Genomic DNA, 27,562 nt, shown 5'->3' on the forward strand with positions numbered 1-27,562 from the left:
CATGGCCACTGAGCTGAATTATGATCATGGTGTCCTTAGAATTTCAGAGTTTCTAAATGTCTCTTTGAGCTCTGGATGTACCCTCTACCCCCAAGGTAGGAAGCTGTTATGTCCTGCAAGTTGTTCCAGAATCAGGAACATGATGATGATGATTTTAGTTTCTAGAATAAGAAGGAAAATTTTGCTCATCCAACTTTTATAACTTAAATTTTTTTTATAGGGTTAGAGGAGCCTTTTACTTCCAAAAAAGAAATAAAGAGGATTGGGCCAGTGTGGTGCTTGCCTTGTGCACAGCCTGCCCCGGATCAATCCCTACCACCCATATGGTCCCCTGGGCACTACTAGGGGTGATCCCTGAGTGCAGAGCTAGGACTAAGCCCTGAGAACTGCTGGATGGGGCCCCTCCCAATCCAATAGAAAAAAACCTAAGTGAATAATGATTTGGACTTAGATACAGGATTTCATATTAATTCACAATGATTCATTCATTATTTGTGCACATTAGGAGGGCTTTCAAAGTCTTGTGCATTTGTTGTCTTAAAATGGGGGAAAAGTTCTGGATTATTTACTTCCAGGTTTATAACCCATCTAGTGTTCTTTGTTATGTGCTCATGAAATAGGAATCTATTTTCTAAAGACAAATCCAGCTTGTTCAGAGTCTGGAGTTTCTCAGGAGCCGGGTCTGTGGGAGCTGGAGTTCTCCCATAGGTTCTCTGCCCTAAGGTCCAATGTGAACAGTTGAACTAGTCACAACCAGCAGGGAGGCTGTTCGGGCAACAGTCTTCACAAGCCAGCATACTATTGCAGTTGCTACATTAGGTTCATTTTCAGGTACCTGCAATGCCTGAGAGCTTTAATATAAAGTTAATATATTATTATATTATTATTAAATAGAAATATTTAACTTTAATAATAATTGCAGAGTTTGTCAGCAAGGTTGTTTCAGTTTTTTTTTTGTTTGTTTTTGTTTTTTGTTTTTTGCTTTTTGGATCACACCTGGAGATGCACAGGGGTTACTCTTGGCTCTGCACTCAGGAATTACTCCTGGCAGTGCTGGGGATACCATATGGGATATCGGAGATCGAACCTGAGTCGGTCCCGTGCAAGGCAAACGCCCTACCCTCTGTGCTATTGCTCCAGCCCCCAGCAAAGTTGTTTTGGACAGTATACAGAACTAAGTTAGAAATTTACATCTATGTGATTAGAGAGCTCTCTGTGTAAAAGACCTTACCCCGAGCAATGCAGATATTAAGAAAATCTATTTTTTTTTCCTTTTTGGTTCACACCCAGCGATGCACAGGGGTTACTCCTGGCTCTGCACTCAGAAATTACCCTTGGCGGTGCTCAGGGGACCATATGAGACGCTGGGATTCGAACCCGGTTTGGCTGCGTTCAAGGCAGAGTTTCTTTTATCAAAACCCCTCTACCAACCCGTAAACAGACATTTCCTATTACTTCTTCCAAAATGATTGTGGATTGGTCCCGCGCTACCCGGACCAATACGGAGGAGGGTCTCCAGGCCAGGGCCCGCACCTCTCCTACTTCTGAGACCCTACCCGCTGTGCTATCGCTCCAGCCCCAAGAAAATAAATATTTTTAAGTCATTCAGCATGAGTTTTCAAAATGTAATTCAATTGTAAGATGACACTGTAGTTTATGTATTTTATATATTAAAGCATGTGTTAAGGCCTGAGCTATAGTACATGGGTAGGGCACTTGCCTTGCGCGGGCCAATGCCAATTGGATTCTGGCACCTCATAGAGCCCCCTAATACCAGAGATGGTCCCTGAGCACAGAACCAGAGTTTTAAATGTTTTAAAGCTTGACAGTAACACTCAAAAGACCTAGAGTTTCTCTTATCAAAACCCCTCTAACAACCCGTAAACAGACATTTCCTGTTACTTCTTCCAATATGATTGCTGATTGGTCCCGCGCTACCGGGACCAATACGGAGGAGGGTCTCCAGGCCAGGGCCCGCGCCCGCCCCTCCTACTTCAGAGACCCTGCCCGCCCCTGTCCTGTGAGCCTGCTTGCCATGTGGCCCCTGTGCGCCCAGCGCCCCCGGGGACTGCAGGCCCCGGGCCCCTAACGGTCCCCAGTCCCCAGACTCAGCGCTGGGGCTCGAGGCCACAACTGCAAAACGGGCGCAGGGCGGGCGGGGCAGAGCTGCAGCGTGGCCGACACCGGGCGGGGGGGGGGGGTCACCGCGCACCCCGGCTTCAGTGTTCTTCCGGGCCAGCTCTGCACTCCAGTGCTCCTCTGGCCCCGGCTCCAGGCTTGTACAGTGCTCTCCCAGACTCAGCTCTGTGCTCCTGGCTGCAGTGCTCTCTCAGGCCCAGCTCCGCGCTCCAGGCCCCAGTGCTCCTCTGGCCCCAGCTCTGCAATGCCGCTGCCCCTGCCTGCAGGGGTCGGGCAGGCCCCTTTGAAGATCACAAGCCCTCTTGCAGGATAGTTTGTTGCCAGATTCCCGTCTGAGAGTCAAACTCATATTTTTATAGCCAGTATTTGTCCTTTTCTTCCACAAAAGTTCTATAGTTTTATATTAAGGCCTATGCTTCATTCTAATGCACTTTTTCTATATAGTGTGAGGTAAGTTTGAGGTGTGTGTGTGTGTGTGTGTGTGTGTGTGTGTGTGTTGGGATGTCCAGTTCCAGCACCACTTTTGGAAGTACATTCCTTTCCTCGCTGAACTATCTTACAATGATCAAACACCCATCACTCCACCAGTGCACTTTTTCCACCACCAGTGTCCCCAGTATCCCCCCATCCCACCCCTACCCATGTTAAATATCAGTTGTCCTTGTGTGTGTGTGTGTGTGTGTGTGTGTGTGTGTGTGTGTGTGTGTGTGTGTGTGTGTGTGGAGTGTCTCTTTTGAGTCTGTCTATTCTCTGATCTAGTAGTTGGTCTTAATGCTAGTTCTGCGATGCCAGATCATTGAAACTTTGCAAGGAGACTCAGAAAACTTGGGTCTCACTAACTTGACTTTTCTTCTTGAGTGTTTGCCTGCTTTAGGTCTTTGCCATCCCGGTGAATTTAGCATGAGCTTGACAGTTTTACATGCCTATTGGGATTTTGATGGTCGTTGTATTAGTTGCATGGATCAGGTTAAGAATAATTGGCCGCTGAGTATTGGGTCTTAGACATGGTGGGACTGTTTTCTGTTCATGATCTTTAACTTCTTTCAGCAGTATTTTGTAGTGAACAGAGTGCTGGTCTTTCAGATTATTTCTCAAACTTATGCCTACAGTTTACACAATAACTTTTGGGGGATTCACAGTAATTTGTAAGAGCATGACAGTGTTTTGAGATTTTTTTAAAAAGACACTCTGGGCCTTCACATCAGGTTAAAATGAAGCCGAGAATGATGTTAAAACCCTGTTAAAAGGGTCCCATAAACCTGGTTAAAATCTGTGGTGTGAAAGATAGTTATTGGAGAATGCTAGCAATTAACTTTGGGGAGAGGATTTAAAGGACATTTTGGTAAATTATTCCTGGTTCTAGTATAAATTTATGTAGTGAAGTAGAATTTATTGTTTAATAAATATATATATGTATATATGGTAATTATAAAAGAATATCTTTTTTTGGCCATACCTGGCACTGCTCTCAGCGGAGACTTTTGTGGACCAGGAGGTGTTGGGATGGAGCTGGCTGCCTGCATGCAGTGTCTGTAGTCCAGACTGTAGAGTATCTCTCTGTCATGAGTACTTTTTTTTTCTTTTTGGGTCACACCTGGCACTGCACAGGGGTTATTCCTGGCTCTGCACTCAAGAATTACTCCTGGCGGTGCTCAGGGGACCATATGGGATGTTGGGAATTGAACCTGGGTCAGCTGCATGCAAGGCAAAAGCCCTACCTGCTGTGCTATTGTTCCAGCCCCTGTCATTAGTATTTTTTAAAAAAAGTTTTTATCGAATCACCATGGGATACAGTTATAAAGCTTTCGTGTTTGAGTTTCAGTCATACAGTGATTGAACAGCCATCCTTCTGCCAGTGCACATTTTTTATCACCAATGTCCCCAGTGTTTCCCCCCTCCTTCCCATCCTCCTCCTGCCTCTGTGTCATACAATTTCCCCCATACTCACTCTCTACTTTGGGGCACTAGGGTTTGCAGTACAGATATGAGGTTACCACATTTGGTTCTTTATTTACTTTCTGTACATACCTCCCATCCCAAATTATCTCTCCAATTATCATTGACTTAATGATCCCTTCTCTATCCCTGCTGCCTTCTCCTCCAGCTCATGAGACAGGCTTCCAACTATGGAGCAATATTCCTGGTCCTTGTTTCTACTGTCCTTGGGTGTCAGTCTGTCATGAGAACTTTTACCCAGAGTTATATGTTTAAATATTTGACAGTCTCTATGAAGGAATGATGGTGATATTTTTACTTTTATTGTTCTGTGTTTTGTGGTGGAGCTCAATATTTGGAGAGAACTGTGATAAAGCAGAATAAAAATGGAGGAAAAAAGTGAAAAAATAGAAATGAGGATCAAACACTTGAGATTAATGTGCATTTTGAAAAACGTTTGAAATTAGATCTGATATTTGTTTTAAGTCTAAAATTGTTTTTGCTGTCAAAATATTTTAATTTTATTGACAAAATCATCCTTATTACTTGCATTCATTTTAAGTCTTCAGGTAAAAAAAATGAAAGTGAAAATGGATTCTCTCTTCTTTGGAGGACTTGCTTGGGAATTTATTGCAAAGAAAATCTCTGTGTACCATGGAACTTTTTTAAATTCCAAGATTGTTTTCTTTTTTGAAAATAACCCTAAATAGTAGGAAGACTGCTGTGAAGCTATTTGAGTGATAATGTCTTTAAAACATACCTTTTAAAGTTAGCTTGTTTCACGTTGATCATATTTTCAGCTCCGCAATTTTCTTAATTATAAACTAAAACTAATTATAAATGATCCTTCCCAAATTTGGTTTGGGGTAGAGCAGGGATAGTGAATCCTTTTTCTGCTTTATACTGTATCACTGTATCACTATCTGTCTTCCCATTGTTCATCAATTTGCTTGAACAGGCACCAATAACGTCTCTATTGTGAGACTTGTTACTGTTTTTGGCATATCGAATACGCCACGGGTAGCTTGCCAGACTCTGCCATGCGGGCGATATACTCTTGGTAGCTTGCTGTGCTCTCCGAGAGGGGTGGAGGAATCGAACCTGGGTTGGATGTGTGCAAGGCAAATGCCCTACCCGCTGGGCTATAGCTCCCTTCAAATTATTCATTGTTAGTTTTGGTGTCTCTCAGACTCTCTGTAGTCTTAAGATTGTTCCAGGGCCAGAAAGATGCCAGTGGCTCAGAGTGCTTGCCTGGTGAGTGCTGGTTTTGTGTCCCCAAATTAATCTTTGTGTAAGGTGAGAGACAGGATCCAGTTTCACTTTTGACAAATAGTTATCTAGTTCTCTTGCCTTGATCCACTCACGATACTTTCGGTAGGACCACTCCTTATTTGCTAAGATATTGTTTAGGGTCTTTACTGGTGTGCTAATCAGGGATGTTATCCTTTAATTTTATTTTTTAGGATTATCACTGTTTGATTTGGGTTCTGCAGTAATGCTGGCTCTTAGAGTCTGGAGTCTGTTGGAAAAATTCCTGTTTCTTTGATTTTACAGATGAGCTTGACTGTAAATAGTACATTTTATTTGAGTGTTTGGTAGAATTCAGATGTGAGCCTGTTCAGACCTGAGCTTCTGTTTTGTCAGATTCTTGAATTCTGTTACTATGTGGCAACAGCCTTACTCACTATTGGGTCTGTGCAGTCTCTCTTGTTCCTTCTGACTCAATCTTGGGAGGTTGCGTGAGTCTAAAATGCATTCATTTCTTCTAGGTTTTCCTCCGTGGTGATACCAGTCTTTTATGATCTTTACTGTTTTTGAGGCATCTTTTGTGTTTTCTTTAATTTCTGGTTCAAAATTTTTGTGTTTTCTCTCTTCTTTCTTCATAGACTAGTTACTAATTTCTGCTCTTTTATTCTTTTCTTCTCATCTTTGTTCTCTTTTTCGGTTTCTCAGGTTGTGAGATAAGTTTATTATTTTTAAACATTGTTTATTTTTGGGGTGGTGTTGGGCCAGACCTGGCTGTGGTCAGGGATTTTTCCTGGCTCTGTGCTTAGGGGTCACTCCTGGTGGTGCTTGGGGTACCATATCCTGTGCTGTGTTTGAACTGGGGTTGTCTTCCTACACGTCAGCCAGTGAACTTCTTGTATCATCACTCTGGCCAGAAGGATAGATTCTTCCTGGAACTGTATTTTGATCCTGCTAAAGGCCTGTATGCTTTCATTGTATTACTTTCCTCTGAGTACTTCTTTTCTCTTAGAAAGTATTTACTATATTCCATAGTTTCTGATAGTTCGTATTTTCATTCTCATTTGTTTTCGAGAACTTTAAATTTTTTTTAAATTGTATTTTCTCTTTGACCCAATAGTTTTTCAACAATATATTTGAGACTCACGTGGTGTTCTTTTTCTATGCTTAGTAATCACCTTCATGGCATTATGGACTGAAGAGGGACTTGATTTCTCCTTGGCTTTCTAGCCATTGATACAGTGTCCTATTATATAAAATATCCTGGAGAATATTTTGTATGTGCTAGAAGAATGTGTATTTAAGGGGAAGAGCATCTTATATATGTCTGTTAATTCTAGTTTTTATTTCTTATTTAGAACTTTTATTTTTTTATTTGCCCTCTTGTTCAGTTGTCCCATGATGGGAGTGGGGTATGAAATTCTCTTATATTGTTATGTTGCTGTCAATGTATCACTGTATCACTGTATCACTGTCATCCTGTTGTTCATTGATTTGCTTGAGCAGGCACCAGTAATGTCTCCATTTGTCCCTGTTTCATGCTAGTGTAGCCCAGTGGCTTTTTATTGGGGGCTTTTTCAGGGTCAGGGGGATGAGGACCGTCATTGTTACTGTTTTTGGCATATCTAGTACACCACGGGTAGCTTGCCAGGTTTTGCTGTGTGGGCGGGAAGCTCTTGGTAGCTTGCCAGGCTCTCTGAGAGGGACGGAGACTTTTGGGGCAGCCTCTAATCACCTTTACAGGTGTTCCCAGTCTAACGAATGTAAGCTTTTAGTCAACTGGCATGTTGTAATGATCTGCACACTGATAAACACGCACCTGCCTGCGTCTCTGGGCAGCACCTGGGACATCTGCGGCCTCAGGTTGATCTCCTTAGGTTGATGGAGTGCAACCAGAGGTTATTGAGCAGCTGGCAGAGCAGAACCCCATTGCGGGGGGGTCTGTGCCAGGTCGAATACCTGCGCCGAGTCCCAGGTCACCTGGTGGTTGGCAGACAGCACCCACAGTGGATGAGCCACTGTGCACACTGCAGCCACGGCTCTATGTCTGATGGCGCTGTGACTCGGCCCGGCCAGGGCAGGTAGTGACACTGCGGCCGCTGCCACGGTTTCTCCGTGCCCCACCTACAGCATTCTGTTCGAATCTTGCAAAACAACTGGCAGTGTCCATCAGGAATCACATGAAGAGTTCCAGTAGGGATCACGCGTAGAGTTCCATGCTTGGTGTGCTGAGCCGCATGTTGTCGAGGGGAGATGGTGAACCGGGTTTGGGAGAGCGCGAGGGGTTCGGGTGGCGTCGGTGCCTTCTTACCTCTGAAGATGTCAATGTAGGTAGATCCTTAAATCTTACAAGTGGTTTGTGAACCTTGCTACCACATTGATGCATATATTAATAAGAGTTATGAACTCTTGATTGATCCATCTTCTAAAATTGTGTGTGTGTGTTGTTTTTTGGGCCACGTCCAGATTTTTCCCTATCTCAGAGATCATTACTGGTGATGCTCAGTGCTGGAGATAGAACCTGAGTCAGTGGTGTGCAAGTAAATTACTTGCTGTACTATCTTTCTGGCTCCAACCACAATATATCTTAAGTTTTCTTCACTTAAAAAAGCATGAAAGCTTGTAACTATCTCATAGTGACTCAATAAAATTTAAAAAATTTAAAAATATAAAAGAAAAATGAAAAAAATTCTTTTCTGTTACCTCTTCTTTATTGATAAGGTGTGTGGCTTGGGTTTGAGGTCATTAATTCAGAACTGACCTTTCTGTTAGGCTTCTGTAGGTCTTTTGTTTGCTTCCTTTCATTTTTCTTCAGGTTTATTTTCTTTCTTTTCTGATGACTTCCTCAGTTTAAGGAACACCGAGTGGATTGCTGCTTGTACCATTCTCAGGCAGCATTGAGACTTCTGATGTACTTGTAGACTTGTCTGGGTCCCTTTCCCGATCTGTTGATCTGATTGAATTCATGCATTTTCTCATTATTCCCGGCAATTCTTGGCAGCCAAGTTGTTGCTCCAAATTTTGCTTACCCGAGCACTTATGCAGTGCTTCCAGTTACAATACCAGTTTTTGGCTAATGTTTATGACTTTACTGATTTCTGGCAGCCACAGATTTCTTAAATGATTGCACATTCTGTCTGGTTCATGTGGCTGTGATCTGTGTGACAACAGCAGGGGATTTGTGCCATGCATGCCCTGCAGCTGCTGTTGCTCTGAGGTCTGGCTGGCTTGGACTCTGGCCTGGAATCCCAGCTGGTGGTGTCCTGCAACTGGTGCTGATCACAGTCCACTTGCCTAGGATAATGATGGGAGGCTGTGATCATGTGCGCCCAGTCACTGCCTCCAGCGGGCTCTTCACTGTAGGGTGGGGTTTGGCTAGGGGGTGGCTGCCTGGACCTGTAGTTGGTGGGCTGGCTTCCTCCGAGATGTGTGCTCCCTGCTCCCATGGGCTCCTACCTGTGACTGGGACTATGGTCCCCAGTCTGTGATGACCATGGCTGGTTCTCAGTCTCCCTGATAAAATGGTATGGGCAAGGAACTGAATCTTTTTGGATCCTGTGGGCTTGGTGCCCTCCAGCTCCGGTAGAAGATGAGGTCTGGTGTGGGGAATCTTCCTTTGCTCCTGAGATGGTGTGTGTACATATGGGCAGATAACTTGCAGGCTGGACTGGGCACTGTGTTGCTTCTGTGGCGGGGCTGTGGTTGTCGCCTGCTGGCCTGAGTTCATCCTCTGACTGTAGCCAGGCTGGACCTTAAGTTGGTTTGCAGTGTCTGGACTCTCTATCTTTGCATATCCAGTGCAGACTGAGTTTTGTGAGAAGCTTGAACTTTGACAGTTAATGTAAGCCTATGGAATGGTTTGAGGCTCTATCAGCTCCGACTGTCCGGGCAGAGCCACGGCGGCAGCCCACTCGCTGATCTGCCTCCTCTCGGGTTGGACTGCTGCCTGTCTGCTTTGCTGGCCTTAACAAGTCCCTGGTCTGGTTTTGACTGGTATAAAACCAGTCATCTGTAAGTCCTCTGTATTCATCAGACTCTTGCCCTAGCTTGGTGTTTCTGGTCCAGTAACAGATTGCTGGACAGATCGAATAGCTAGAATAGATTCTCTTCCCTAGAAGACTGCGCCTCCCTTCCCCCCTCACCCAGGGGCAGCACCCCCTACCACTGCACCGCATACATTTGGGATGCCCTGAGACTATTTTCTGCAGTAAATTTCTTCCGTGAGACCCCTGATGGTTGCTGGGATCCTTTCAGGTTTTACGTGCTACTTGTGCTATCTGTGGTTGCTTATTTTCATCTGTGCGATAGCCAGACGGTGTATACCTGCACGTGAAGAATCCACACCGCCAAATCAAGACTTAGTCCGATGAATTCTTTGGATTTGTTTTAATTTGGGGCCACATGTGTTGCTGTTTGTGGGCTGCTCCTGCTCTGTGCTGGGGCTTGTTCATGGTGGTGTCTGGGAGTGCAGCTGGGCCTCCTGTACGCAGTGTGCACTCAGCTTGATGAGTTATGTTTCTGGCTTCAATATCAGGCCTCCCAATGCAGCTGCTAGTTTGTAGAATATATAGAGGAAAGGCAAATATTCATGATACCATGGAAGTATAGTGGGCAAACTCTAGAACCTGAGAAACTCTAGGTGACACCAGCATCTTCAGATAGTGTGAGCCTGTCATCATGTTTGTGTGCACGTGGATGTGGTCCAGTAGGAAGGGAGAGATAGATGATGGAATCAGAGAAAGGAGAAGCAAAATGCAGAGACTGAGGCTAGTGCACAGTTGAGGCAACTGCTCTGAGATTCACAATACATCAGCCAGAGGCTTTCAAAAGCATAGTTCAGTGGGTAGGGCGCTTGCCTTATATGAAGCTACCCTGTTTCAGTCCCTGACACCCAGTATGGTCCCCTGCACCCTCCAGAAATGATCTGAACACAGAGCCAGCAGTAAGCCCTGAGCACAGCCACAGCCAAGTATACAGCCAAGTATACCTGTTTCTCCCCCCTCTCACCCCCCCCCGCCCCCCGCCAAAACCAAGTCAGAGCGTATCACTCTCCTGTTCAAAAACATCCCACCTCCCTTAGAGTAAAAGCTCAAGTTCTCAGGCCTGCAGATGGCCTGCTCTCTTCCTGTGTTTGGTTTTATTTCTCACTCAGATCTCAGCCCTCACTGTTCTCTTTCCAGTATGCTCTGGCTTCAGTGCTCTGACTGCTCCAGCCTCAAAGTCTTGGTGTGACTTCTTTTTTTTCTGACAGGTAGAGTTCCACTGATAACTGCTGGGCTTCATTTCCAGACCTTTTTCTGACTGCCCCCTTTCATTGAGGCTGTACCTTACACACTTCGTGGAAGCACACTGCTCTTCTGTTTGTCTTACCCTGCTTTTTCCCACAGCACTTCCTACCATATCTATAGCATATGCTTGGCTTTATTTTGCCTGTCATCAGTAGACTGTTATTCTTTGTTCTTTATAGGGAATAAGGATGAAACTATGGGTAGAGAACTATAGGAAGATAATAGAGAAAGCTAAGGTGTGGTGGGAAGATGAGGTTATTCTTGTTATATTTAATTAAATCATTCATTTTTGGTTAGGGGAAATACCTGGTGTTGCTCAGGGGCTGCTTATGACTCTACTTGGGGACTCCTGGTGATGGCTCGGGGACCAAGTGATGCTGGGAATGGAGTCTGAGCCTCTCATATAGAGCACATGTTCCAGCTCTGTTCTCTCTCCAGCCCTTCCTTCCTTCCCATCCCCTTCCATTTTGTTTTGGGGCCACATCTAGCAAACCTGAGGGCTTACTTCCAGCCTTGTGTTCAGGAGACACACCTGTAGAGGATTGGGGACAATTGGGGTGCTGGGTACCCAAGCTTTAACTGTTGTACTATGTCTTCAACATCCTAATTTTTTTGAAAAAGTTTTTTATTAGTGAAACACCATGAGGTACAGTTGTAAACTTAAAAACTTCCGTGTCTGCATTTCACTTGTACAGTGATTGAGAATCCCTTCACCAGTGCCCATTCTCCACCACCAGTGATCCCAGTATCCCTCCCACCACCCCCACCCCATCCACCCCCCCCCACCCCGCCTCTGTGGCAGGGCATTCCCTTTTGCTCTCTCTCTCCTTTTGGGTGTTGTGGTTTGCAATAGAGGTACTGAGTGGCCGTCGTGTTCAGTCTATAGTCTGTTTTCAGCCTGCATCTCCCATCCCAAGCGGATCCTCCAGACCCCCTTTACTTGGTGTTCCCTTCTCTTTTTGGGCTTCCCTTTCCCCCAGCACGTGCAGCCAGCTTCCCAGCCACGGAACAAACCTCTTGGTACTTATCTCTACTATTCTTGGGTGTTAGTCTCCCATTTTTTTGCTTTATATTCCATAGATGAGTGCAGTGTTTTTATGTATGTCCCTCTCTTTCTGACTCATTTCACTATTTTCCATGTTGCTCTACTTGTATGTAAAATTCATGACTTTATCTTTTCTAACCAAGGCATAGTATTCCATTGTTAGATGTACCAAAGTTTTTTTAGCCAGTCATCTGTTCTCGGGCATTCGGGTTTTTTTTTTTTTTTTCCAGGTTCTGGCTATTGTAAACAGTGCTGCAGTGAACATGAAAGTGCAGATGTCACTTTGCTATACTTTTTTGCCTCTCTGGGATATATTCCCAGAAGTGGTATTGCTGGGTCAAATGGGAGCTCAATTTCTACTTTTTTGAGAAACGTCCATACTGTTTTCCAAAAGGGCTGAGCCAGTTGGCATTCCCACCAGCAGTGAAGGAGAGTCCCTTTTTTCCCTTATCTGCACCAACGCCGGTCACTTTTGTTCTTTTGGATGTATGCCAGTCTCTGTGGTGTGAGGTGATATCTCATAGCTGTTTTGATCTGCATCTGCCTGATGATTAGTGATGAAGAACATTTTTTCATGTGCCTTTTGGCCATTTGTATTTCTTCTGTTTCTTCCTTGAGAAAGTTTCTGTTCATTTCATCCCCTCATTTTCTGATTGGATTGGATGTTTTCTTTTTGTAGAGTTCAACCAGTGCCTTGTATATCTTTGATATCAACCCCTTATCAGATGGATATTGGGTAAATATCCTTTCCCATTCTGTATATTGTCTTTGTTTTTTGGTCACTGTATCTTTTGAGGGGCAGAAGCTTCTTAGTTTAATATAGTCCCATTTGTTTATCTCTGTTTCCACTTGTTTGGTCAGTGGCGTGTCATCTTTGAAGATACCTTTAGCTTCAATATCATGGAGAGTTTTGCTGACCTTGTTTTCAGTGTACCTAATGGATTCTGCTCTGATGTTGAGATCTTTAATCCATTTTGATCTAACTTTTGTGCATGGTGTTAGTTCGAGGTCTAAGCCTATTTTTTTGCATGTGGTTGTCCAGTTATGTCCAGTTATGCCAACACCATTTAAAAAATCATTTAGTTTTTATTAGTGAATCACTGTGAGGTACAGTTACAGACTTAAAACTTTTCATGCGTGTGTTTCAGTCATACAATATTTGAGTACCCATCTCTCCACCAGTGCCCATTCTCCATCACCTGTGACCCTCTCTTTCCTTCCCCCCCCATCTCCACTCCCCCCCCCAACCCTGCCTCTGTGGCAGGGCATTCCCTTTTGTTTTCTCTCTCCTTTTGGGTGTTGTGGTTTGCAATAGAGGTATTGAGTGACTATCGTGTTTGATCTATAGTCTACTTTCCGCGCATATCTCCCATCCCCAGTGGGTCCTCAAACCATACTTTACCTGGTGTTCCCTTCTCTAAGCTGCATTTTCTTCCAGCATATGAGGCCAACTTCGAAGCCATGGAGCCAACCTTCTGGTATTATCTATACTATTCTTGAGTCTAGTCTCCCATTCTGTTACTTTATATTCCACAAATAAGTGCAATCTCTCTTTTTGACTAATTTCACTTAACCTGATACTTTCCCTTTCCATGTTGATCCACTTATATGCAAAGGTCATGACCTCATCTTTTCTAAAGCTGCATAGTATTCCATTGTGTAGATGTGCCAAAGTTTCTTTAACCAGTCATCTGTTCTTGGGCACTTGGGTTTTTTCCAGATTCTGGCTATTGTAAACAGTGCTGCAATGAACATGCAAGTACAGATGTCATTTCTACTATACTTTTTTTTAACTTCTCTGGGATACATTCCCAGAAGTGGTATTGCTGGGTCAAGTGGGAGCTCAATTTCTAATTTTGTGAGAAGCATTCATACTGTTTTCCAAAAGAGCTGAACTAGTCGGCATTCCCACCAGCAGTGAAGGAGGGTCCCTTTCTCCCCACATCCTCCCCAACAACAGTTGCTTTTGTTCTTTTGGATGTGTGCCAGTCTCTGTGGTGTGAGGTGGTATCTCATAGTTATTTGTTTCTGCATCTTCCTAATGATTAGTGAGGAAGAGCATTTTTTCATGTGCCTTTTTGCCATTCATATTTCTTCCTTGAGAAAGTTTCTGTTCATTTCATTGCCCCAATTTTTGATGGGGTTGGATGTTTTCTTCTTGCAGAGTCCAACCAGCGCCTTGTATATTCCTGATATCAACCCCTTATCAGATGGGTATTAAGCAAATATTCTTTCCCATTCTGCAGACTGTCTTTGTATTTTGTCTCTGTATCTTTTGCAGTGCAGAAGCTTCTTAGTTTAATATAGTCCCATTTGTTTATCTTTATTTCCACTTCGTTGATCAGTGGCATGTCATCCATCTTTAAAGATACCATTAGCCTCAGTATCGTGGAGGGTTTTGCCGACCTTGTCTTCAATGTACCTTATGGAATGTGGTCTGATGTTGAGGTCTTTAATCTATTTTGATCTGATTTTTGTGCATGGTGTTAGGTCAAGGTCTAAACCCATTTTCTTGCATGTGGTTGTCCAGTTATGCCAGCACGTTTGTTTATGCCAGCATAAACAAATAAATACAAAACTATACCAGAGGCTTTTTTTGCTCCACTTCACATTTCTTGCTCCCTTATCAAAGATTAGATGCTTATACATTTGGGATTGTGTGTAGGGATATTTCACCCTGTTACATTGGTCTGCGGCTCTGCCTTTGTTCCAGTACCATGCTGTTTTAATTGTTACCGCTTTGTAGGAGAGTTTGATGTTGGGGAGGGTGATGCCTCCCATCATCTTTTTCCCAAAAATTGCTTTAGCTATTTGGGGGTTTGTTGTTCCATATGAATTTCAGGATTGCTTGATCCATTTCTTTGAAGAATGTCATGGGTATCCTTACAGGGATCACATTGAATATGTGTAATGCTTTGGGGAGTACTGCCATTTTGACAATGTTAATTCTCCCAGTCCATGATCAGGGGATATGTTTCCATTTCCTTGTGACCTCTTTTATTTCTACTAGTTTTCTTTGTACAAGTCTTTTACTTCCTTAGTTTAGCTGATTCCGAATTACTTGATTTTCTGTGGCAGGATTGTGAACGGGATTGCTTTTTTCTTGTCAGTTTCCTCTGTCTCATTATTTTCTTATAGGAAAAGCATGGACTTTTGGCTATTGATTTTATTGCCTGCAACTTTACTGTACAAGTCTTTTGTTTCTAGGAGTTTCTTGGTAGAGGATTTAGTGTTCTCTAGATATAGTGTCATATCATCAGCGGATAGTGAGAGCTTGATTTATTCCTTTCCTATCTGGATGCCCTTAATATCTTTTTATTGCCTAACCGCTATTGCAAGTACTTCCAGTACTATATTGAACAGCAGTGATGAGAGTGGGCATCCTTGTCTTGTCCCGGATCTTAGTGGGAAGGCCCTTAGTTTTTCCCATTGAGGATAATGCTTGCAATAGGTTTGTTTTAGATGACTGACTATTTTGAGGAAGGTTCCTTCAAAACCCATTTTGGTGAGAGATTTTATCATAAATGGGTGATGGATCTTGTCAAATTCTTTTTCAGCATTTCTTGATAATGATTATATGGCTTTAATCTTTTCTTTTGTTGATATGATGTATTATGTTGATTGATTTCTGAATGTTAAACCATCCTTGCGTCCCCCTGGGATGCATCCCACTTGGTCATGGTGTATGCTCTATTTGATGAGTTGTTGGATTCTATTTGCTAATATTTTGTTGAGGATCTTCACATCCATGTTCATCAGGGATATTGGCCTATAGTTTTCCTTGTTAGTGGTGTCTTTGTTTGCTTTTGCTATTAGGGAGATATGTTCCTCATGGAAACTGTTTGGAAGAGTCCTGTTTCTTCAGATTTCTGGAAAAGCTTGAGAAGAATTGGAAATAGATCATCTTTAAAAGTTTGGAAGAGTTCACTAGTAAATCCATCTGGACCTGGGCTTTTGTTTTTGGGAAGACTTTTGATTAGTTTCAATTTCCTTGATATTAATGGGTCTATTCAGGTATTCCAAGTCTTTTTGGGAGATTATTGGAATCCAGGAATTTATCCATTTCTTCTAGGTTCTCTTGTTTCATGGTGTACAGACTTTCAAAGTTGTCTCTTATGATCTTTTGAATTTCATTGGTTTTCTTCTGTGATGGCCCCCTTTTCATTTCTGATTCAGTTTATTAGGTTTATTTCTCTCTCTTTCTTTGTGAGCTTTGCTAATGGTTTATCAATCTTGTTTATTTTCTCAGAGAACCAGCTCTTGGTTTCACTAATCGTTTGAATTGTTTTTTGGGTTTCCATGTCATTAATTTCTGCTCTAAGTTTTATTATTTCTTTCCTTCTGTTTGGTTTGGGCCCTTTTTGTTGGTCCTTTTTTAAGCTCTTGAGCTGTGAAGTCAAGTCATTTAAGTGGGCCCTTTTCTCCTTCCTGAGAAATGCTTGCTAGCACTATAAATTTTCCCCTTAACATGGCTTTAGCTGTACCCCATAGGTTTTGATAGCTCTTGTCTTCGTTCTCGTTTGTTTCCAACTATCTTTTGATTCCTTCCTTGATTTCCTTCCTGAGCCATTCGTTGTTCAGCATTGAGTTGTTCAGTTTCCAGGTGTTTTATTTGACTTTCTGTGTCTGTGTGTGATTAACATCAATCTTCAGTCCATCTTGGTCTGAGAAGATAGTTGGTACAATTTCTGTCTTCCTGATATGTTCCTATCTTCCTATTGAGATGTGTTTTATGACTCAGCACGTGTTCTGTTTTGGAAAATGTTCTGTGTGCACAGGAGAAAAATGTATATTCTTTCTTTTTGGGGTGTAAAGCCCTGTATAGATCTATCAGTCCTCTTCTATCTCTTCATAGAGATAGCCAGTGTTTTCTTGGTGAGATTTATTTTCGTTGATCTATCGAGGGCTGATAGGGTGGTGTTGAAGTCTCTGATTACTATTGTGTTGCTAACAATGTCCCCTTAAAATCTGTTAGCAGTTGTTTTAGGTATTTAGCTGGTCCCTCATTGGGTGCATACATTTAGGATTGTGATTTCTTCCTTTTTTTATATATCATTTGATAAATAGAAAATGGCCTTTGCTGTCCCTTGTAATCTCTTTCAGCCTGAAACCTATGTTATCGGATACTAGTATGGCCACCCCAGCTTTTTTGAGGGGGTTGTTTGCTTGCAGGATTGTTTTCTATCCTTTGACTTTGAGTCTGTTTGCTCTGACTGTACAGTTGTTTCTTGTAGGCAGCAGAATGTTGGTTTCAGTTTCTGAATCCATTTTGCCACTCTGTCTCTCTTAATTGGTGCATTTAGACCATTGACAGTGAGAGAGATTATTGTCATAGAGTTTTGTGCCACCTTTCTGTAGGTTTTTTTTTTTTTTTTTTTTTGGTGTTTATAGGTGTTTTTCTTGTCTTACAGGAACCCCTTTAGTCCGTTTTTTAGGTTTGGTTTTGAGTCTATGAATTTCTTGAGCTGTTGTTTATCTATAAAATGGTGTATCATTCCTTCCAGTTTGAGTGAGAGTTTAGCTGGATCAAATATTCTTGGAGAGGCATTCATTTCATTTAGTTTTTTCACTTGTCTCAGTATTGCCTTTGGGCTTGGAGGGTTTCCTCTGATAGGTCTGCTGTAAATCTTAGGGTGATCCTTTGTATGTGATTTTCTTCTTTGACCTTGCTGCTCGCAGTATTTTGACTCTATTCGTGCCATCCATCATTCTGACTATGATATGCCTTGGAGTGTTTTAATTTGGTCTTTTTTAGCTGGCATCCTTCTGGCTCCCTGGATCTGGATGCTTTCATTCTCTAACTCTGGGAACTTTTCAGCAATGATTTCTTTAACTGTGACTTTTTCATTGGGGTTTCCTCCCTGTTCTTTTGTTATTCGATGATTCTAATGTTGTTCCTCTTGGAATCATCCTCTAGATCTCTAGCTCTGATTTGCCTTAGAGCTATTTTGAGTTTTTTCCCCCATTGTTTGTTGTTGCCTGCAGGCTTCCTGCTGCTCATCTTCAAGCTCACTGATTCTGTCTTCAGCTATAGCCATTCTACTGTTGAGGGCACCCAGTGAGTTTATTTCATCTGAGACACTTTTATTAGTGACACTTATCATTGTAGCTCTCTTACTTCTGCTCTCATTTCTTCCTGTATTTTGTTGGCTGTCCATTCCACTGTTTCTTCTATGTCCTTCTTTAATTTACTGGATGTCTGCTCCATTGTTTGAGTTCCTTGAACATCCTCAGCATTTCACCCTGGAATTCTTTATCGGAGAACTTGTATTTGTGGGTAACCCCTGTTAAGGTTTCCAGACTCTTTTGTTCGGCCTCTCCCCGTACTGGAGATTTGTGATTTTCTTCATGTTGTTGTGGTTTTTGGAGATGGAACCATCTAATTTGCTAGCACTGTTCCCTCTTATTGCAGGAAATGATTTTGGATGGGCTTAGTCAATGGTGGTCACCTTTCTCCCCTTCTAGGATATGTCTTTCCTCACAGGCCTCTCTCTGTGACTTATGATAGGCATCTAGTGAAGCTTTGGAGGATGTGTTCTTTTATGTTGGGCTTGTACAGCTTCTTGTGTGCACTTGTCATTTGGTGAGATTGGAGTAGGCCAGTGGACTATTGTCCTATTGTGTTTGAGGTGGCCAGGGTGTTCTGCACAGGATTAGGTGATGGAGGTTGGGTTATGAATCTAGAGTGCTGGGGAGGGGGAATATAGCTGAGGCAGGTGAGTGATCACCAGCCACATAGAAGGCCATGCCCACTTCTGTGGAGGCCACGTCCCCTGAAGTGGGCCACCCCAACTCCCCCCCAGCCAATCCCAGATGCTAGTCTCAGAGCCCAAGGTCCTGAAGGGGTGCACAGACCCATGAACCTGCAGGGAAGAGTGGTGGGGTGGTGGCTAGGAGGGCGGCACTCAGGCGGAACTGGCCAGATATCCCGCAAGGCAGCTGGCAGCAGCGGTGGGGGAACACTGCGCTGGGCAGGGGCGCTTTGGGGAAGGGCAGCATCCTAATTTTTTTTTTTTTATTCTTTAATTAGTGAGTCACCATGAGGGTACAGATACAGATTTACACATTTTCGAGCTTGTTTTTCCCTCATACAAGCATCCTAATTTTAAAAATGAGTTTGAAGCAGGGAATTAGCTGAGAATAAAATGTATTAGAAGAAGGATACCTTAGAAGTTTTGTTTTTGTCTTTTTGTTTATGATTTTTGCTCTTTGGGCTTTACCTGCCTGTGCCCAGGGCTTACTCCTGGCTCTGCACTCAGGGATCATTCCTCGTGGTGTGTGGGGGACCATGACTGGTGCTGGGGATAGAAACCATGTCAGCTGAACGTACCTGCCCTTCTTCAGCTCTGAGGAGCACAGAGAAGTTATAAAATGTCTTGGAGATGGAAAGCGATCCCAGAGGGTGTGGTGAAGACAGAGGGACAGGATTGATAGCACAGTTATAGTCTGTATTTTTTCTGAGATAGTGTTTTTCCTCACTTAAATAACTTTAGCAACATTAAATTATAAGCAGTCAGAAAATGTGGTGTGTTAAAGAAATTTTAGAAGATAATGGTTTTGTTTTTATAGTAGTGATGTTTGTAGTAGTGGAATTACAATTATTATGGAATAAGCCCTAATTTATAATAATATTCTTTTTAGCCTTGCCAATAATTCTAGGATCGTGGGACTTCTGGCTCAGCTGGAGAAAATCAATCTGTCAGCAGAATCTGCAGAAACAGAAACTGCCAGATATGTTACATCAAAAATTCTTCATCTGGCTCAAAGTCAAGGTATATGTTAATTTGTGTTTGGGAATGCTTTTCTTCTCTTGTATTCTGTCAAGGTTTTTAGTATGCTTTTTAGTTCTTTAAGAATGTTCAAGTTTTTGTAAATGGATGTTTTTCTTAAAAATAGAACCATACTTAAAAATGTGCCTGTCAGGGTGGCAGTCTGGGGGTGGGAGTGGAAAGGAACTGTGGTGGAGGCACTTGGCACTGGTAGTGCTGGCATTGGTGCTAGAACATTGTAGATCTAAAACTTAAATATGAATATATCTTTTAAAATCATGGTGCTTTAAATAAAATTGAAATATTTAAAAAACGGAATTTAAAAATAATCCACCTAGGAAGCAGAAAACTGAGTAAGTATTGAGAAAATTGACCTACAAAGTTTGTTTCTAAAGATTACAATTTTGTTTATGTACTATTTGAAAACCATGCATAGTGGTATTTTTAAATATCCCTATTTCCAAATATCTAATCACAATGGCCTTTTTTCTTAGAATGCTGACAAAATTAAAAAAAATTAAATGAGTCACAATGAGATATACAGTTATAAAGTTGTTTGTGATTGGTTTCAGTCATACAATGTTCTAGCACCCATCCCTTCACCAGTTTACATTTCTCGTTGTCTATGTCTCTGCTTCCCCCCACCTGTTTCTATGGCAGATACGTCTCTCTCTCTCTCTCTCTCTCTCTCTCTCTCTCTCTCTCTCTCTCTCTCTCTCTCTCCTTTTTAGGTACTGTGGTTTTCAGTATTGTTACTTAAAGTACAAAGAGTATCATGCATAGCTCTCTCCTTTTTGTTTTATTGAATCACGGTGAGATACAGTTACAAACTTTCATGATTAAGTTTTAGTCATACAATGATCGAACACCCATCCCTCCACCAGTGCACATTTTCCACCACCAATGTTCCCAACCACCCCCAGCTACCCCCACCCAATCCCACTTTCTGCCTCTGTGGCAGATACATTCCTTTTTACTCTCTTTCTACTTTTGGACATTATGGTTTTCAATACAGATACTAAGAGGCCATCATGTTTGGTCCTAAGTCTACTTTCAGCATGCATCTCCCATCCCGAGTAATCCCTCCAACCATCATTTATTTAGTGGTTCCTTCTCCATCCCAACTGCCTTTTCCCCCCAGTACGTGGGGCCGGCTTCCAGACCGTGGAGTGATTCTCCTGGCCCTTATCTCTATTGTCCTTATGTTAGTCTCACATTATTTTACTTTATATTCCACAAATGAGTGCAGCTTTCTGTCTGTCCCTCTCTTTCTGACTCCTTTCACTTAGCATGATATCGTCCATGTCCATCCACTTATATGCAGATTTCATGATTTCATTTTTACTGACAGCTGCATAGTATTCCATTATGTAGATGTACCAAAGTTTCTTTAACCAGCCATCTGTTTTTGGGCACTCAGGCTTTTTTCAGATTCTGGCTATTGTGAACAGTGCTACAATAAACATACAAGTGAAAATGTCATTCCTACTGTGTTATTTTGCATCTCTGGAATCTGTTCCAAGAAGTGATATTGCTGGGTCATATAGGAGCTCAATTTCAAAGTTTTGGAGGAATGTCCATTATTATTTTCTAAAAAGGCTGGACTAGTTGGTATTCCCACCAACAATGAATGAGAGTCCCTCTTTTCCTTGTATTCACAGCAGCACTGATTGTTCTTGTTCTTCTGTATATGTGCCATTGTCTATGGTGTGAGGTGATATCTCATTGTTGTTTTGATTTGCATCTCCATGATGATTAGCAATGTAGAAGATTTTTTTATATTACAGGCTAGCTTTATTTTTTTGAAGTTTTAAATTTTCATAAGGTTGTTCACAATAAATTGATTACATTCAATATTTCGACACCAATTCCACAGTCATTATACCTTCCCACCACAATTATTTCTAAGTTTCCTACCACCACTCAAGCCTGTCCCACAGACAGATGCTAGATAATTTATTCTGTATTGCCTGTTATGAATATTAAGATGTCTTTAAGGGTCTGTCTTGTAGTGATTCAAAAAACAGCAAAAAAAAAATTGTTTTCATGAGATATCGGCTGTTTGCTCCTGAGAACATAAAATTTAAATAACTGGGGTCCGGAGCCATCCCTGCAGCTAGCTGCTGGGTTCTGAGATTCACTTGTGAGTCTCTAGATCATGGTCATCAATGCGCTTAAATAGCATCCGGAGGCAGTTCGTGGGCATGACAGCCAGGACCCCAGAGGGATGGGGAGATGGGAGGGAATGTCCCAGTCCCAACTCCATGAGGTCTGGCGTTTTCAGTCACTGATTCCTCATACCTGGGTTTTTCAGCGGATTTAGCCTCTTGTGTGGGAGGCCCAGGATAAGCCTGTGATGAAGGTCAGCCATGAGGTTGTTGGGGATTGGTTTCCGGAGGTTTGGGGCTGCCCGGGTTCATCTGGTGCAGGTGGGGAGAGAGAATGCCTGCTCCCATCTGAGGTGCCCAGTGAAATCAGCCTGGTGCATGGTCTGGAGCCATCCCTGCAGTGAGCTGCTCGGTTCTAAGATTCATTTGTGAGTTTCCTAGAGCATCTTTTTCATGTGCCTTTTGACCATTTGAATTTCTGTTTTGAGGAAGTTCTCCCCATTTTTTGATGGGGTTGGAGGACTTTTTTCTTGTAAAGTTCTACCAGTGTCTTGTCTATCCTGTGTATTAAGCATCTATATGATGGATATTGGGTAAATAATTTTTCCCATTCCTTGGGCTCTTTCTGTACTTTGGTCACTATGTATTTTGGGGTTCAGAAGCTTCTTAGGTTGATGTAGTCCTATTTGTTTATGTTTGTTTCCACTTGCTTGGTCAGCAATGTTTCATCCTTGAAGATGCCTTTAGCTTCAATATCATGGAGGGTTCTGCCTACATTTCCCTCCATGTACCTTATGGATTCAGGTCTGATATTGAGGTCTTTTTCCACTTTGATTTGACTTTTGTGCTTGGCGTTAGACAAAGGTTTGAGTTCATTTTTTTGCAGGTAACTATCCAGTATTACCAGCACCGCTTGTTGAAGAGGCTTTCCTTACTGCACTTCTCATTTCATGCTTCTTTATCAAAGATTAAGTTGTTTGTGATTGATTTCAGTCATTGTGTTCCAATACCCATTCCTTTACCGTGTATGTTTCTCATCATATGTGGCCTTGCTCCCTCTCCCCCACAGCCTGCTTCTATGGCAGACACTTCACTTCTCTCTCTCTCTTTCTCCCTCCCTCCCTCCCTCCCTCCCTCCCTCCCTCCCTCCCTCCCTCCCTCCCCTCCCTCCCACCTTCCCTCCTTTTTGGTACTGGTTTGCAGTATTGTTACTAAAAATATCATGCATATCCCTTCACCTTCTTTCAGCACTCAGTTCTTGTCCAGAATAATCATTTTCAACTATTATTGTCCCACCCCCCTCCCGACACACACACTTGTGGCAAACTTCCTATCATGGGCCAGTCCTACTGGCCCTTGTTTCTGCTGAGAATGCTGACAGAATTTTTCAAGTAACTTAAAACATAATTATTAGTGTGGCTGTTACTTTGAAATGAAAACTCTGTTGTTAAGTGGTTGGATGACATTATGGAAAGGTTAGAACTTGGTTGACCATCTCTGAAATAAGTGCAGTATGCATGGGATTGTCATGAAAAAGCGATGATATTTGTGAATATACATATTGTCTCTTATTTTATTGATTTTTTAAATTTACCATTTTATTTTATTTTATTTACCATTCACTGGTAAATGGATATCAAAACCTGTGTAGTGTACAAGAGGTATTTGTACTTACAGCATAATTTTGAAAAATCTCACAGAACATTAGTGAGTTAAATATATTGATACCTTTAATATGAAAAAGTTTATGTCACTGAAAAAAAGACTCCCAGAATGTAAAAATAGTGTCATATTAAGAATTTTGTTTGTGATTGGTTTCAGTACAAATATCATTAGTTGAACAGGTAAAAATAAAATCCTTCTAATTATCTTAATATGTGCTTAAAAGTCTTTGATTAAGGCTCTTACATTTTTGCATAACTGAAACAGAAAAAGTAGCAGTCTCAGTATTTAACAGTGTCATATTAAAGGGATTTCTTTGAAAACTTTGAAAACTGATTTCCAGAAATTCACAATATTTGACTTTAATGTATTCATATCATTCTGGAGGTTTAAGTCTTTGATTTTGCTTATCTAACTTTCTCATAGTTTAGATACAGTGCTCATAGTGATTTTGACATGGGTGGTCTCTCTTTACACATGAGCCAGAGTGGGTGAGACGCTGCCCGAGCCCCGTGTCTGCAGGAGGCCACCTGCTGCCCCGCCCTGTGTTCTGTTTGTAGCCCAGCACCCAGAGTTCCTTCTTGGTCTGTACCGTTGCTATTGCTCTATGTGGCTCAGGCCAGTTTATGGTGTCTTGGTGCTCTGGATGTGGGTTTTTTTGTTTGTTTTTCTCTTGAATCACTGTGAGGTACAGTTACGAAGCTTTCATGTTTGAGTTTTAGTCATACAATGATTGAACACCCATCGCTCCACCAGTGCACACTCTCCACCACCAGTGTCCCCAGTATCCCGTCAACTCCCCATATCCTAACCTTCCCCTTGCCTCTATGACAGACAGTTTCCCCCATATTCTCTCTCTACTTTTGGGCATTATGGTTTGTCGTACAGATCCTGAGAGGCTATCATGTTTGGTCCTTTATTCAGCACACATCTCCCAGCCCGAATGATCCCTCCAACCATCATTGACTTAGTGATCCCTTCTCTGTCCCAGCTACCTTCTCTTCCAGCTCATGAGTCAGGCTTCCAACTATGGAGCAGTCTTCCTGTGCTTGGGTGTCAGTCTTATATCATGTTATTTTATATTCCACAAATGTTTCTGGTTTCCCTCTACTGTAGGGATTTTCAGATTTTTTTCAACAATGAATTAACATTTTATTTATATTGAATGTTCTATGTCTTTTCACAGAAAAGGTGATTATTTTACATCTACTGATATTTTTATTATAATCCTTTATTAATGCTGCATTATCTATAATATAGTATTTCTCCATAATAGCTCCAAACTAAAAGCCCATTCAATGTGCAAATGGATAAACAAATTGTAATATTAACATAAAAATGGAATTAAGGAGATAAACTATTGCTACAGTAGTAGCATTCATAGATTAATCTCAAAATAAATATACAATTTAAAATAACTCAGTTAAAGTTCTCCATAATATACAATGCCATTTATCTTAACTTGTGTGAAATATTGGGTTAAAATGAGGAGGAGAGATGAAAAAGGGAAATGATGGAACTTTGGTGGGTTCACCATACTGATTGTGATGTTGGATTTGTAGGTCTATAAACATGTCAGAATGGATCACAATGTACACTTTCCAAATGCATGGTCTGTGTGCAAGAACCCTTCCTCAATAAAGCTATTTTATAAATAAAATAAAGCTATTTTTAAGAATTTCAAAATAAATATGGACCATTCATATTTACCTTAGATATAACAATATGAAAAATTTGGAGAACTTTTTGAACTGTTGTACGTCAAGTGAGAGGATCAGGTGGGATTTATTCCAGAGATGCAAGGATACTTCACTTAGCACATGCAGTCAGCCCACATAATCACCATGTCAGCAAAAGAAAAGATAAATCCACATGGTCCTTACAACAGGTACAAAGCTTTTCACAAGTCTCACCATTCATGAAAGAACCCTCACAAATAGTTACATGAGGAACATTCCTGAAAATAGCATTGACAATTTACAATAAAACAGTCAAAATTATACTCAGTGGCAGAAAAATCTGAAAGCCTTCCTGCTGAGTTCAGACACAGTCTAATCTACCTTTTTCACTGTTATTCAACATAATGTATATTGAAAGTCCTGGCAAAAGACCTCCTCCCCCTATCCCTCTCCCCCCACAGAGAAATGAAAAGCATTCAAATTGAAAAAGAAGTTAAAGTTGTCACTATGTGCAGATGACACAGTGTACATAGAAAGCCCTAGAAACTTCACTATGTAACTCTCAGACACAGTTACCCAGTAAGGTAATCTAACAGATTTCAAATCAATACACAAAATCTGTCAGTAGATAAGGGACATTAATATCCATGTCATGCAAATGTATCACTGTCATCCTGTTGATCGTCAGTTTACTCGAGCAGGCACCAGTAACATCTTTATTCCTCCCAGCCCTGAGATTTTAGCAACTTCTCCTTACTCGTCTTTCCCAATGACTGGAGGCTCTTTCAGGGTCAGGGGAATGAGACCTATCGTTACTGTTTTTGGCATATTGAATACACCATGGGTAGCTTGCCAGGCTCTGCCAGTGTGGGCGGGATACTCTCGGTAGCTTGCCAGGTTCTCAGAGAGGGTGTGTGTGTGTGTGTGTGTGTGGTGTATGTATTATTCTCTATGATTTGTTGCCTACTGTCTTAATTCCATCAAATATGGTGTGGTAATTATGGACTGGAAAGTGGCCTGGAATGTGGCGGCAGTTGGGTAGTGGAGGTCGGCTGCCCGGGCTAGGTCCCTTGGAGCGGGGAGGGTTCTCACCGGCCCCCCCTCTAGGGCGCCCGGAGTGAAAACAGCCTGCTGCAGAGTCCCAAGAATGGAAGTATGACCATATAAATAAAATTTTAACTGGAAGGCATCTTCACCACTAAGTAAAACAAGATAAACTGAAGTGCTTGGTACATTTTGGTGGGAATCTGTTCTCTCTTAAGAACCAACATGAGACTTTTAGCACCAGAGAACTGGAACGCGCTGGTGCTTGGTGCTGCCATCGGGGTTAACCAATCCATTACATTCAAGTGTAATCACAGTGGTACCTGTGTGTTACCAAATTTTATGACTAAGAAAAGATTCAAAAGAGTTGGCATGAAGTGAGCGAAGGGCAAAAGCCAGTACTAGAACTCAGCTCTTCTGGACAGATGTTTACTTGCTTCTCCAACCATCATTTGAGGAAACAAGATTCACATTCTGTAGGGGCAGAATAGATTATTCCATGCTGATGCTTTTACAAATATCAAGGTGGTAAAAATCATGAATTTACAATATAGGTAATGAAAAATCAAGATAATGGTGCTAATCACAACAAAAAACACTGACATACAATTAATTAGAAAACAGCAGGGCCTGTCAAGCCAAAGAATCGTTCATGTGGGGTCCGGCACATATCTACATATTTTAAAAATTCATGCATTTCATACTTTAAAGTGATCCCATAAATAATTCATTGTGCTTTTAATTACTGTGAAATTACTTGAACTCTAAATTTATTAGTCAATGATCCATCAATTAGTAATGACAAGATGGATATTACTAGAGATTCAATATAAAGCAAATAGGCAGTTATAACTATCCTTCAATGTAATTATCACAACGACCCTACCACCACCCTCTAATACTACTTATCATAATAATAAAATAACTACCCTACTGCCTTATAGGTGAGACCCTTGCAGAGATTCTCCTATTCAATAATAAGGTTTGATGGTTTACCATAGACAATTCACGTGTCCCAGCATTTATAGGTCAGTTCTCTCTGGATTTCTGTGAACCCTTTATCGATACCTTTCCTCCCAAACTCTCGGTCTTGTCCCCATTCCAGGTTCCAGCCTGTGCATGGGCTCAGCTGCTTAGCTTACCAACCACCCCATGTCCAGGCCCTGTCACACACACTAGTCACCTCTTCCCCCCCCCCCCCGCAGTGTGTGAAAAATGTGCAACTGCTCTAGTGGAAAGGAATTGTTTTTTTATCAACTCTTCCCTAATGTTTAAAAAGCCTAAAGAACCTTCATTCTGTATCCAAATATTTCTCATCAGGATATAATTAACCCAGAAATCAACAATATGATTAGTAATAATAATAATAATAATAGTAATAATAACATGATAAACTAAGAAAGAGAAAAAATTAAAAATAACCGCATTTATAATTGTGCCCAAAATATTATAAGTATCTAGGAATCAAAAAAGGATGTGAGACTAATACATCAAACACTATCTATTTAAAGAAATAGAACATAAGGAAATGGAAAAATATTGAATGATAATGGCTTGGCAGGAATAACCATGTCAAAGTGACTATCCTGCCAAAACGTGTTATTTTAAACTGTTAGGAAGGCTTCCTGTCTCTTTAATATCTGGAAGA

General features: G+C 41.7%; 1 protein-coding gene across 2 annotated transcripts in view; it reads left to right on the top strand.

Annotated features, from left to right (window-relative positions):
* AGTPBP1 (ATP/GTP binding carboxypeptidase 1) overlaps positions 1-27,562 on the top strand; it is a 199,089-nt gene that overhangs the window by 43,984 nt on the left and 127,543 nt on the right. The window contains exon 3 of one of the 2 annotated variants that reach the window (XM_055146419.1): positions 19,294-19,424. In XM_055146419.1, coding sequence (XP_055002394.1) covers positions 19,294-19,424 — 131 coding nt within the window. Of the gene's footprint in view, positions 1-19,293; positions 19,425-27,562 lie in introns of those variants that run through there. The other variant, XM_055146425.1, reaches the window with a different exon arrangement.

Source organism: Sorex araneus, chromosome 1, assembly GCF_027595985.1.
Source record: "Sorex araneus isolate mSorAra2 chromosome 1, mSorAra2.pri, whole genome shotgun sequence".
Lineage (NCBI taxonomy): Eukaryota > Metazoa > Chordata > Mammalia > Eulipotyphla > Soricidae > Sorex > Sorex araneus.